The sequence below is a fragment of the Elaeis guineensis genome, chromosome 16 (assembly GCF_000442705.2).
Source record: "Elaeis guineensis isolate ETL-2024a chromosome 16, EG11, whole genome shotgun sequence".
In the NCBI taxonomy this organism is placed as follows: Eukaryota; Viridiplantae; Streptophyta; class Magnoliopsida; order Arecales; family Arecaceae; genus Elaeis; species Elaeis guineensis.
The window spans coordinates 38,694,494-38,708,157 of record NC_026008.2 but is presented as its reverse complement, the minus strand read 5'-3'; the positions used below and the strand labels follow the sequence as shown (position 1 = coordinate 38,708,157).

At 37.5% G+C, this 13,664-nt stretch overlaps 1 protein-coding gene across 1 annotated transcript; it reads left to right on the top strand.

The window, feature by feature from the left end:
* Positions 1 to 371: 371 nt before the first annotated feature.
* On the top strand, positions 372 to 12,272 carry LOC105059629 (uncharacterized). The gene is made up of 8 exons (XM_073249938.1): positions 372 to 675; positions 1,036 to 1,148; positions 5,855 to 5,926; positions 9,127 to 9,162; positions 9,868 to 9,913; positions 10,389 to 10,476; positions 10,585 to 10,642; positions 11,880 to 12,272. The coding sequence occupies exons 1-8, from the start codon at positions 597 to 599 to the stop codon at positions 11,928 to 11,930; spliced, it is 543 nt and encodes a 180-aa protein (XP_073106039.1). The 5' UTR covers positions 372 to 596; the 3' UTR covers positions 11,931 to 12,272.
* Positions 12,273 to 13,664: the final 1,392 nt, after the last annotated feature.

The window sequence follows — 13,664 nt, the reverse complement described above, 5'->3', positions numbered from 1 at the left end:
AGGTATTAATAATTTTATATTGATTATAAATCAAAAAAGATTCATATTTATATAAAAAAAAATCTGTGATGATGGAGCCCTTATCTACAACATATCCTATCTTACAGAAAAATCACAGCCCATCATACATCCTATCACGTGCATCCAGGATATATTATTCTTAATTGCATATCTTTATTCACCTTCTATTGCTAAAAACACAAAACAGGCAATACTGGATGGGATTTATCAGTAAATCTTCGACCTCCTTTTTTTAATCTTTATTACGGCAATCCGTCCGAGCGGAATATCTATATCCGCTGCGGAATAAAAGCGTCCGGAACTTTCTGCGACTCCGGCCTTTCTCGGACCCGGCATTAATTTCCGCAGGATTTCCTCCCGCAGTCACCGTTGACAATGCATCACGATTCTCAAACCTGTCCGAAGTTAATCCGACGGCTGAAATCACCAAGGTCCAGCATACGCTGTGCTGCAACACCGAAACAACGTTAAAGGGGCGATCAGAGAGAGAGAGAGAGAGAGAGAGAGGGGCACAGAGGCGAAGGCAAGGTGGAGTGGAACGAAAGTGGGGAAGCAGAGAGAGAGAGAGAGAGAGCATGGGGTGGATCGGGGACAGCGTGCAGTCCATCCGATCTCTCCAGATCAGGCAGCTCCTCTCGCAAATCGTAACCCTCGGTTTGTCCATGAATCCCATGATCTCTTCTTCTCCTCCTCCTCCTCCTCCTCCTCTCTCTCTCTCTCTCTCTCTCTCTTTAATGTGCTTTTATGCGCTCTCCGTGCGAAGAGTTTGATGAACTTTTCTTTGGTGGCTTTTTGTTCATCAATCATGATTTGTTCTTAAAAAAATCTCTTTCGGCGTTCTCGTTTTCTTTGGATGATTCCCAAAAACCATTTAAAAAAAAATTTCCCCTCGAAAAAAGAAGGAAACTCTGAAAGCAATTAGTTATCTCCAATAGTTGAATGGCAATCTGATCGCAAAAAGATTGCTTGATATGGTATCGGTGAATCATGAATTCTTTTGATAATTTGGGGCAGGGACAATTGGTGCTTTGGCGCTGATTATATGGAAGGTCTTGATGTGTGTTACTGGGAGCGAATCTCCTGTGGTGGTGGTTCTATCTGGAAGCATGGAGCCGGGGTTTCAGAGGGTGAGTAGTATCAAAAATTGGGAGACGGCTGATGTGGCCAACCGCACTGGGACTGCATTACGGGACTTCACGTCAGATCTTCCTGCTTAGTTTTCAAATATTTTATTTTCTGGTTCCCATAAATGTATTTATGCTCAAATGGTTTAATTTATCTGATCTATCCAAAAAACTAAAAAGGGAGACGGCTCGAAACATATCGTAGATTTAATTACATGTCCCAAAACCAGAATTCGATTTTGTTATATTGTTTTCAGCTACTAAGTAATGAGGTTTGATGGAGAATGGTATAGCTAAAATGTGTTAACTTATTCTGATACGAATATGTGATGAGCTTAGTAATATGCTAGATACTTTTGTGGACTTCTTTATACACCTGGTATGTGTTGTTCAGAAATGACTGCCCAAGATTGGAGCAGCTGTTTGCAACCCAGTTCGATCACGAACTTATAAGCTGGAGTTATTAAGATCATAACTCATAAATATCATAAAGTGGAGGTGTTTCTTTTTAGATCTCATGGAGTTGTCTGGAAAAATTGTTTCTCTCTGACTTTATTATTCATTAGTACAAGGCTTGAGTTCCATATAGCAAGCATTTCTTGTCTCTTTCTTGACTAATCTTTGTATATCTTAGCGTGACTATTCTATATTTGACTTCCTTGCACTCTATGCGCCTTTATGGTGTTTGAAAATATTTGAAAATATTATACTTAAAATGTTGCTTTAGAGTGATTCTAGGACTTTGTCATTGGATACAATACCCAGAATACTTTTTGAAGGCATCTCCATATTATCCATTGTTAAGAAAAATATCTCGAGATTCGATCCACAATAAGTCCAAAATGAGGTTCAAGATGAAAAACAAAATCCAACAAGCTTAAGATCAGCTCAAGCAGAGTCCAAACGGCAAAGATATGTGCGAAGGAAGTTCAGAAAGAACTGGTACAGTCCACGGGCTGTCGGAGGGCCCCACGGGCCAGCACAGGCCGACGGCTGCACGGGCCAGCACAAGCGTGCGCGGGCCAACCGCAGGCACACAGCCCAGCATGGGCACCTAGGCCCATTTATCCTTCGCAGTCCACAGTGGATCGCGCTCTGTCGTGGCTCACAGGCCGCACATAGATCGGTGCAGGATCCGACAGTCCAAAGAGCCATCTATCATGATCAGACAGCCCAGATCACTTTTGGGTTTGATCAAGAGTTAAGGGGCCTGATTGCGCTATCGGACGGCTCTAGTTCGAGCCGATCATGATCGGACTGTCCAGAAAGGTTTTAGGGTTTGATTTGAGCTCGATATAACAGTGAAACACTGTTATGGGATTTTTGGAGGCTATATAACTCGAATTGACGAGCCGTTTGCTGTGTTGGATAGCTGGTGACATCCTGATCGTGCAAAGAGACTTCAAGAGAGGTTTCAGATAGTTTTTGTAAGGATTTTGAGACTTCTTGTTAAGAGATCTTTATACAAAAGTGGAGTGGTGAGTTCTTTTTGTATTTGTTTGAGTTTCTTTCTCTCATAATGAAGCTTGCACATCTCATGGAAGTGGACTTGAGGCCAATCCATGTTATATTGATTTGTTTATGATATTTTTCTCTCTTTCTTCTTTCTTCCTATCCCAATAAGTAGTATTAGAGCACAACAATTGGTATCAGAGTCTGATTACCATCGACAAGTGGTACCAGATGATTCAGACAGAGATGATATTGATCGAGATTGGAGATGGAGAAGATAAGCACAAGCAAGATGGAGATCAATCGATTCGATAGAAAAAGCAATTTCTCCTTATAGCAAGCGAAGGTGAAGGACGTGCTCATCCAACATGGGTTGATTGATACTCTATTGTACAAGAAGGAGCTGGACATCATGGAAGAGAAGATCTGGGAGCGGCTATAGATGCAGACGGTGAGTATCATCCGCTTGTACCTGATGAATGAGGTGGTAATTCATGTACTTGATGAGACTTTTTCGATGGTGTTGTGGTCGAAGCTCGAGGAGTTGTACATGGTGAAGTTCCTCACCAACACTTCCTCTGGAGGCAGTTCTACCAACTGCAAATGGACGAGAGACAGAGCGTGCAGGAGCATCTCAGTCACTTCTAAAAGATTCTCACCGATCTTCTCAATGTAGGTGAGAAAGTTGAGGAGAAAATCAGTGCGTTGGTCTTTCTAGTATCACTTCCTCCTTTGTATGAGTCCTTGGTGACTGCTTTTCTAGTGGAAAAGAGCACTATCAAGATGGACGAGATCAATGCGGTGATTCTCCAAAATGAGATTCTCAGGAGGAAGAATTCAGCTTCAAACTCAGATGGCGGCAGCTCAGCTTTGGCGATTTTTGGAGGAGCAGATGGCAGCAGACGAAGCGGCAGAGGATCGCGAGGAGGACGATCCAAGCCAACACAAGGGACCCCAGCAAGATCAGATGCTATCGGTGTGATGAGTTAGAATATCGTGTCAGAGATTGTCCACAACTCAAAAATCGGACGAGGGCTACTGCAGTGACGGTCAGTAGTGAGTCAGAGGATGATGTCTTAGTAATATCTGATAAAGTATCTACTTCTTTCCAGCAGTGCATTTTAGATTCTGCATGCACCCATCATGTATGTTGCAGAGAGGAGCCATTTGATTTCTTGGAGAGCAGTGAGAGCACTGTTCATCTATCAGATAGATCGAGCTGTATGATCAGAGACATCAGGACGATCAGTTGGAGAACACATGATGGTGCAGTGAGAAGATTGGGGGAGGTCCGATACATATCCAATTTCAGATGGAATCTTATCTCACCGAGCAGACTGGATTCAAACGGCTACAGGTGGGTAGCTGATGATGAAATCCTGAAGATTTTGCGCAGCGACAGAGTGATATTAAAGGAAAAGAAGAGGACGAGAGGACATTATTACTTGGCAGGGAGTCCAATGCGAGGTGGAGCTTCAGGAGTCAAAGGGAGTCCAGTGCGAGGTGGAGCTCCAGGTGATGGATCAGGCACAAAATGCGAGACTCGGAAGGATGAGAGGCGACATTGCAGAGTAAAGTTTCTATTGCTGCAGGAAACTTTTCCGAACAGATCTTTGGTCAGAGTGGACACAGCCAATGACGAAGGTGGGATTGAGTGGTCTGGCTTGACTCCCACGTTTGTCCATCCATGAGACAGCAGGCGTGTCCCAAGGTGTGGAGGCGAGACGGATCACAACTCTCAAAGGCAGATGGAGGCCAAACATAGAGTTGAGATAGAGATTGTTGAGGAAAACACTTTGAGATTCGGTCCATAATAAGCCCAAAACGAGGTTCAAGATGAAAAACGAAATTCAACGAGCTTAAGATTAGTCCAAACGGAGTCCAGACGGTGAAGATATGTGCAAAAAAAGTTTAAGAGGAGCTGGTACAGTGCACAGGCTGTCGGAGGGCCCCACGAGCCAGCGTAGGCCGGCGGCTGCACGAGCTAGTGCAGGCCGACGGCTGCATAGGCCAGCATAGGCGCATGTGGGCACGCACGGGCCGACTGCTGGCATGTGGCCCAGTGCGGGCATGTGGGAGCGTAACCCAGCACATGGCTCCGACCCAGCGCGGGCGTCCAGCCCATTTATCCTTCATGGTCCACAGTGGACCATGCTTTGTCGCAGCTCACAGGCCGTGCATGGACCAGTGCACGATCCGATAGCCCAGAGAGCCACCGGTCGCGATCAAACGGCCCGGATTGCTTTCGGGTTTGAACAGGAGTTAAGGGGGCCTGATTGCGCGATTGGCTAGCTCTAGTTCGAGCCAGTCATAATCGAACGATCTAGAAGGGTTCTAGGATTTGATTTGAGTCAAGTATCCTAGTGAAATACTATTTTAGGATTTTTGGAGGCTATATAATTTCGATTGACGAGCCGTTTATTGCGTTGGATAGCTGGTGACATCCTTATTGTGCAAATAGGCTTCAAGAAAGGTTTCAGAGAATTTTTATGAGGACTTTGGGGCTTCTTGTTGAGAGATCTTTGTGCAAAGGTTGAGTGGTGAGTTCCTTTTGTATTTGTTTGATTTTCTTTTTCTCATAGTGAAGTTTGCACGTCCTGTGAAGATAGGCTTGAGGCCAATCCACGTTATATTGATTTATTTATGGTATATTTTTCTCTCTTTCTTCTTTCTTCCTACTCCAACAAGTTGTATCAGAGCACAACATCCACCTTGATGTAATCTGTTATAGATGTTTTCCTTCCTATGTCTATTCGTTTGCATGATAGGGTTTAAATGACAAGAAACTTTCATGCTTGCTGATTCTTAAAGTTTAGTTTTACTAATCAAGTATCTTAAGAAATGAAAATGAGGTCATATGCTATGGTGAAAAGATAACTTATTATTGGCTTTTCACAAAGTAATTTCATTCTGCATTATTCATTACCAGCTACATTACATCTTAATGGCTGGTATATGCAATGGTGTTCTTTAACTCGTGTTATAAGCTTATCAACCTCCAAACCTCTAAAAGGTTGTTTCTTAATAGTGCAAAACAAATGCTACTGCCAATTTTTTCTATTAGAAGTGAAGTGCGAAAACTGCCACATTTTAGAGCAAGCTTATTTAATTAATTCAAACTCTTGAAAGTTGGCAAGATTAATTTTTATGACGTACTGCAGATTACAGTTTGTATCTTTTGGAGTGTAAATATGTCATGGATCTGTCACATCTTTATCATTAATAGAATAACTATTTGCTATTTACTATTGTTGCAGGGTGATATTCTATTTTTGCAAATGAGTAAGGATCCTATTCGTGCTGGAGAGATAGTTGTGTTTCATGTTGATGTAAGTGTTGTTTTTTTACTAGTTATGGTGAAAGAACATACCTATTTTGTTAAGTCATTCACGAGCCTTTAACCTGTATAGAACTACATTCCCTGTATATTGGAAGATGCTTTATTTGAAACTTGGTGAAGTTACTTCTGCTCTTCCCACATTTGATGAGTTTTATTTTTTTTCTCCATCTATTGTTGTATACTAATTACAGCTTGAGATTTCAAATCTGTTTCTTTCACATGTTTCTGTAGTGATTTTGGCTATTACTTCATAATGGGGCTGCAAATTTCTTGGTTAATCTTCTGTAACAAGATAAACAAGCCAATTACCCTCAGTCTCCTTCCCTCATCCTAATTTACATCCATTCATATCCAAGGGCCTATCCTGCAGCATAGTGAATTTCCTGAAATCCAAAATTAGGTGATGTTACAGGCATTGACTTGTACACTTTTGTTTCATGTCCTTAACGAGAATGTTCGTGAAATGATGAGTTGATTCTACTTTTCCTACCACTTTGCTTTGTTTAATCCCCACTCCTTTTATGAAATATTTGGAATATGACTACACCTTTGCTGGTACACCTCCAATAATTTGTAAAGCATAATTGAGAATCTGCATTGTCAATTATTGGGATTTCATTTTTGGTGTTATTTACATAATAATGTAATAGGAGAGTTAGACTTTGGTGTGATTAAGCAAGCAATTCAGGCACACTGTAGCATATATGTGTGCTTGTGTGTTGCATGAGCTTATGCGTGTGTGTGTGTGTATGTGTCTGTGCACGCACGCGTGTGCATTTGAACCAGTTTGGCAGGATGATGGTAGGTGGATGATTGGTTATGATAAACATTGATAAACGTTATCATCCTTCAGTGGATCTCAAATTGATTTGTATATCCTACTCTTGTGGAGGATAAACCTTATTGGTCAAGGTTACAAAATAGTCAGTGCATGGATTTATAATATTGGGGTTTGTGCTATATAGTATTTGCAAATTACATCAGAGCTATGTGACTTATCTAATATGACTTCTGTCTTGTGAGCGAGAATGTTAGAGGAAGATGTTGATATAGTTGGATGTTGATTTATTTCAAAAAAAATTGATGGTTTTATTTTATTGTTGTCTGTTGACCTTTGGTTTGTATATCCATGGTCACATGAGGAGCAAAACTGTAGTGCAATTAAAATTGAAGGAGGAAAGTATTGACCCTAGAAATTGATAAGAATCACTTACATTGTTTGAGAAGGCCTACTTGCAAACTGAGATGCTTAATATATATGGGTTTGAGGTTCACGACAAATGACATATGAAAAGAAAAGTACAGTTCATAGAGGCTTATGTAGAATATATGTCTTTCACCTTTTCTGAGTCTTCTCTGGGATGCACATCCAACAGGCTTTAGATGTTTCTAGAGCATTTGAAGTGGAACAAAATAGTCTAGATTTTATTTTTCCATGTTGTTCATAGATCAATTGTCAAACTTTGACAAGGAAGGATTTGTAGCCATACACATTTGGCTCTTTTTTTTTTTTAAATAACATTGGTCTTGAATAAAGGGAAAAGTATGCTCTTCTTCTTGCTCCAAAAATCTGTGCATGCATGGAATCTGCAATGTCAGAGCCTCATCTTCCAGAATTTAGTAGGATGTACAACAGAAATGCAAATTCATATCTGTGTTATTTATATGATCTTCTTTTATATTTATGAACATTTTTTTAACAAAAGGAAATCATCAGAAAGCTTAGTCCTTATGGTTTGCCTTGTTGATAGTGACTGTTTTGCCTTGCGTCTCCACCATTTGAAATGTTGAGCTTGAGCCCCCTAACAATCTATCATGTCCTCCCTGAAGCCAGTAGACTCTTATGAAATGTAGCTATATAGTTTTAACAAGCAAGGGTTTCATAGATGGCAATCTATGTAATCTTCATTCCCTCCCAATAACATTACTTTAGCTTTAAGGTTAACCAAACAATTTCAAGAAATCATGGACAACTTACAGTTTCAATTTCATTTTTAGAGCCTTAACCTTTAACTAATATCGATTTTCTAGATAATTGCCTGTCTATGTCCATCACCCAGAATGACAATCTTGTGATTGACAACCAACATTTTCATAGTTGGACGTGCATTTCACCCTACCTCCCACTATATGCTTTCATCATTATTTTTTCTTCAACACAACTTCCTAAATCTCTGCAACTGCTTTGAGAAAGGGCCAGGCATATAAAGGGATATGGAAGCCAAAGACAAAATGAAATCTTTGAGATGTATCTGACAAATGTAAGTTTATCAATGCATGTAGCATAGTAAGATATTTTTCATTAATGGAAAGCTGGAAGGTTTGAGGGAGCTTTAATGAGGTATTTTCATGATATATTTGCATCTTCTGGAGTTCTCCTTGATAAATCATGGTGGAAAGCATTTAAATTTGTTAATGAAGAACCAAGACATCGACCATTGAAAGAAATGTTTGTGCTGGAATGCTTTTTATTAAAAACCTACAAATTGATGTGCTGAATAATGTATGAGAGACATGCTGGAAGCTTTAAAATGGACAATAGATGTGAAAGTCATTTTAAGACCTGTGGAAATGGGTGTGGGTTGCTCCCCCCCACCCCTCCTCAAACTCCCTCTTTAAATCATAGATTCTTAGATTAAAGGTCCTGTACATTTTTTTTCATCATTGGTTCTGAAGTTTGCTGTTTGCACTACGTTGCACTCACATTGCTAAATGCCAACTCATTTCATATGGTAAAAAGGTCACACGGCATCACTGAGTGGGCTGTGCCATATAGTCTGAACATTTATTCTAAGTCAATAATCTTTGCCTTTTGTGTTATTCTGCATATGTTGAAACACAGAATGTGACTTGAGTAGGTTGAATAGTTCCCAACAATAGTTTTTTTTGGAGAAAACAATTTTTTATCTTGTCATTGAGACCATTCATGGAGTAATCACTTGACACATAATTATCAAGTTCCTGAAATATTAAATTTTGTATGCCAGCACTTGAGCATTGTAGATCATTGAGTAGCATAGGACATCAATTTATATGTTATACCCTTTATATTGATTTACTTCAAGTCTCACCTAAATTCGTAGAGCAATCTGCATTTGACAAGTTAAGGTTGCAGTTTTTGTGGATGCTTGTCTATTCTGTGACTTCACTCATGTTGATCTAATAAATTCTAATATATACTTATTTCAGGGACGTGATATTCCAATTGTTCATCGTGTAATCAAGGTCAGCTATTTTCCCTAATTTAGTCTTTCACTTTTTAAATTTGTGCCAAAAGTCCTTTTTTTTTGTGGGGTGGCGGGGGGTTGGGGGGCGGGGGGGGGGGCTTGTATGTTAAGTGATCTACCATGCTTCAATGTGGTAATGTATCATTGGAGATCCAATTTGTGACTAATGAGCTGTTTATGGTTGTAACATGCAACAGCAATATGTTGGACTTACAATATAACAAGTTAAAGATACATATTTTCTTGGGTACTCATCCCACCTGTATGGTACAGTTTCAATATTAATTGAAATAATTAGGGGACACAAAATGAATAAATAGGGATTTAAAGGGTCCCACTCATCTAGCTAGAAATTGTTTTCTTAGCAAGGGTTTTGCTATCTAGTGTTGAATTTGCCTTTGACACACATAGTAGGCAAGTCATAAAAAAGTAAAAGCTTTTCTTCGCATACATAATGATCACCTGGCCTATCGTAGGCTTCCCCATATCCATCTTGCAATTTAGTAGGGCCAGTCCTTTGGACTCATCCATGCTTTACGTAGATATTAGTCAGAGAAATATGTTGATAAAGTTACCTGGTTATTCACATGGGAGACCTGAAGTAGAATAGGTCTTTATAGATGCTCTAGTGTTTGAATAGGAACTGATATTATTTCATTTTCGTTTTCAATCTCTGATCTATTTTCTTTGATTCTGTACATAGGTCCATGAGCAACAGGACACAGGAGAGGTTAATATTCTAACAAAAGGTACAAAATACCAGATTTATCTGTTTCTAGCAACTAATCATATAGCCAAGCTCAATGGATTAGCATTTTCAAGATGGAAAATGCTAATCCTATGCAATACCTCTAGTTTTCTTGAAAATGCTAATCCATGGAGATTGGTTATGCTTAGCTGGAGATAACCTACATGATAACTCAGTAAAATTATTTCTTAGATGGTGTGCAAGTCTATTAAAATTTTGAAAGTGATTTTACATCTGTTAAAATAATTATCTAGTCTGTAGCAAAATAGCAATAAATGGGAAATATTTACATTTCCTTAGAGAATTTTAAATGCAAAAAGTGGAAGAAGTTGAAGTATAGATGTTATGTATTATATTAGTTTCTCCTGCATACCCTTTACTACTGGTGCAATTAGTTTCTTTGGTTCGTAGCTGTTGTTAATGGGTCCTGTTCAAAATGTAGGATGGTGAATACTGATGACTGGTGTAACTTTCAGGTGATAATAACTTCATAGATGACAGACCTCTTTACGCTCAAGGACAGCTCTGGCTTCAGCAGCATCACATCATGGGCCGAGCTGTAGGGTGAGAATGAGTGTCTTCAACCTTAAATTTGTGTCTTTTATCGGGATGGCCACTTTGCTTTTAACCTGCAACATCTCTTATCTAACCTTGATTTCCTGATCTTGACAGGCTTTTCCCATATGTGGGCTGGGTGACCATTATTATGACTGAAAAACCGATCCTCAAGGTATGTTGTCTTGAGAATGGTGACACATAGTTACAAGAATAAAATAAATAATAATGCCAATTTTGAATTCCTTGCACCTGTAGATCCACTTGCAGATGATCTTCTGTTTTTTTTTATTCCCTTCTAGTAGATGATGCTTCTGTTTTTAATTAGCATGAATAATATTCTAACTTCTCCTAAACATTAGCGAGCCAAAACATTTGAGTTAAAATGACGTGTATTTTCACTACCCTCTTTCACTCTCAATTTCTACCATGTGATTCCTGTACCAAGCCTACCAGTAAGATGCATTTTTGTCTATCTACACCATCCTTCCTTTATTTCGCATTCAACATCCTCATCACAGCCGCATATCGTATTTTAAAGTTTTGATGCGTTGTCATTTGTATGCAACATGGAAGCATCATAGCTGTGAGTTAAGGACTTGCGCACTTAGAAACGTGAGTAGGTGCACATCATTCAGTGCAACAATCTATTGCCTTTAGCTCTACTTGTTTTTGATTGTCTCTTTTACTAGGCCATTTCTAGGATTTAGTTTATCTGACAATATCCAGAATTGGATGGATATTGATGTGTGGATTCCAAAACCCCTATATCTAGATACAGAAAATATGGACCTTAGTTGCAGAGAACTTCCATTTAGGGTGCACATCGACATTGGAATCTCCTTGGAAATTCATCCCATGCCTGCTTAAAATTTTTTTGTCAAAAAAATTTTATCAAAGCTGCCTCTAGGTACCCCCATTCTCACACCCACTTCTTGTAACTAAGGTATGGACACAGTGATCAGCATATTTAAATTAATCTTTTTAATCTTTCTAATGCTTGGTGGTTTTAAAATAGTTATATATTAGTTTCATATTGTCTATCTGAAAGACATCTTAGTAGCTTTTCTTTATTCTTTTGTATTTTTGCAATGCATTACTTATTTGCTTGAAAACATTATAGATATATATATTTTTTAAATTTGCTGGAAGAAATCACGGATCCTACAAACACATGCTTTGTATCTTGATATGTATTAAAAAGTTTGAATAGTATTGATACCCTATTAAATTTAAAGCATATATAGGTATCCCAGTATCTGCGCACCTTGTTGATGTTCCACCTACCTCAACATTTTGTTTCTAATAAATATAAATAAGTGTAGATACGAGCTACTGCATTTTAAGGCATATCATAAAAGCAGTTATTTGTTTGATTGGCTGATGTTGTTTTCTATTTGTCTTCCTTGCAGTACTTGCTTATCGGTGGTCTGGGATTGCTCTTTATAACCTCCAAGGATTAGAGATGCTGCAAACGAATCAAGTTGCAGTAAATTTTTCAATAAAAGGGGAAAACAAACCACATACACTGTATGAGCGGTGTTTCCCGTTAGTTAATGAAAAAGAAGTGAGATAATTCAAGTTTTACATGGCTGTATGTGCCCTTTTTGCTCCCTCAGTTTATCCTGATGGTCTCCTTCTCATAATGAATTGTGAGAAAAAATCTTAATGTTCTAATCATGTGGATGGAGTCTTTTATGTACCTGTTCGTGGTGCTGTCACCTGCCAGGAAACCATATGTCAAAATGGCTGATGTTTTATGATAGTGATGTGGAGCATTTACAAAGTGGTTTTTCTTGTCAAAACAGTGAAGGACAGGAAGCTCCAACATCATTTTTTTTTTTTTTTTTTTTTTGGAAGATCTACTCCTATCTTAAAGGTTTATTTTCAGGAGATAAATCAGTGAGAATCTAAATATTATTTCCAATGATGGATTTAATTTTATTGTTTATTATCTTCTATTAGAATGGAGCATCACGCGAATTCATGACCTTTTGACAAAAAGTAGAGTATCTTTTATCAAGAAAGTGTAAAAAAAAAAGCTTTAACTAAAGTATTTTTTAACTTGAGCTTTCTTGCTTCTTTTAAGCTTGAGTACAGAAGTTAATTCTATTGAAGTAGGAATAGATGATGATGATAAATTTGAAAAAGATGAATGATCAATGGGTGATCTAAAAATTTGATTTTTAAAAAAAATATTTTAAAAAAATATTGTATATTTAGATTCAATGATGATATTGTAGAGATTTTAGAATTGACAATAAAAAATTTATAGGTGTTACTATTAAAAGAGTAGCCAACAAAAATAGCATTAACAGTTTTAGATTCTATTTCAACTCTCTGTGATCTAAAAATTTCAATTTTAACCAAACACCTCCAAACACGAGTAACTAAATCTAGATGGATGTCTTTTTTCATAGTTCATAATGTATTTTCTCTCTATTTTTAGATAAAACTCTATTTAAGATAGAGCAAGCTAATAAAAAAGTCTCTTCCCATAAGTTTTGAGGTACATCAGAATTTATAATCATGAGATTTATCATATTTAGTAGGGTTCGATTCTTTCGCTCAATCACACTATTTGTTGAGGTGAACAGTAATTTCATGAATTATCTTATTTTCTTGTAGAATAAGATCAATTCATTTGAAGTATATTCATCTTTTCAATTAGATCTTAGAAATTTAATTTTTTTTCAAATTAATTTTTCTTTGTAAATCTTAAATTTGTTAAGAGTTTCGTTATTAATCTTCAAAAGATTGGTATAACAAAATTTAAAGAAGTCATCAATAAAAGTTATAAAATAGTAACTACCTCCATGGATTGATTTTTTATTGAAATTACAGATATTACTATGAATAAGTTTAAGAATTTAAGTATCTCTAAAAATTATAAGCTTGAAAAATCTTTTAGGTTATTTAGATTGAACATAAATATTACACTCAAAATTGTATTCAACGTTGAATTTTGGAATCAGATTAAGATTTGGATATTTTCTTAATTTATCTAAAATTGATATGACCCAATCTTCCATATCAAGTTTCACAATATTTAGAATTTAACACAAGAGGTGTAGAAAAATTAACTGAATTTTTATTAATTTTGAGAGGATAAATTACATTCAACTTGAATAGTCCCTTTTCGATAAATACATCTTCTCTAGAAATTACAACTTTAATAGACTTTAAGACAACTTTAG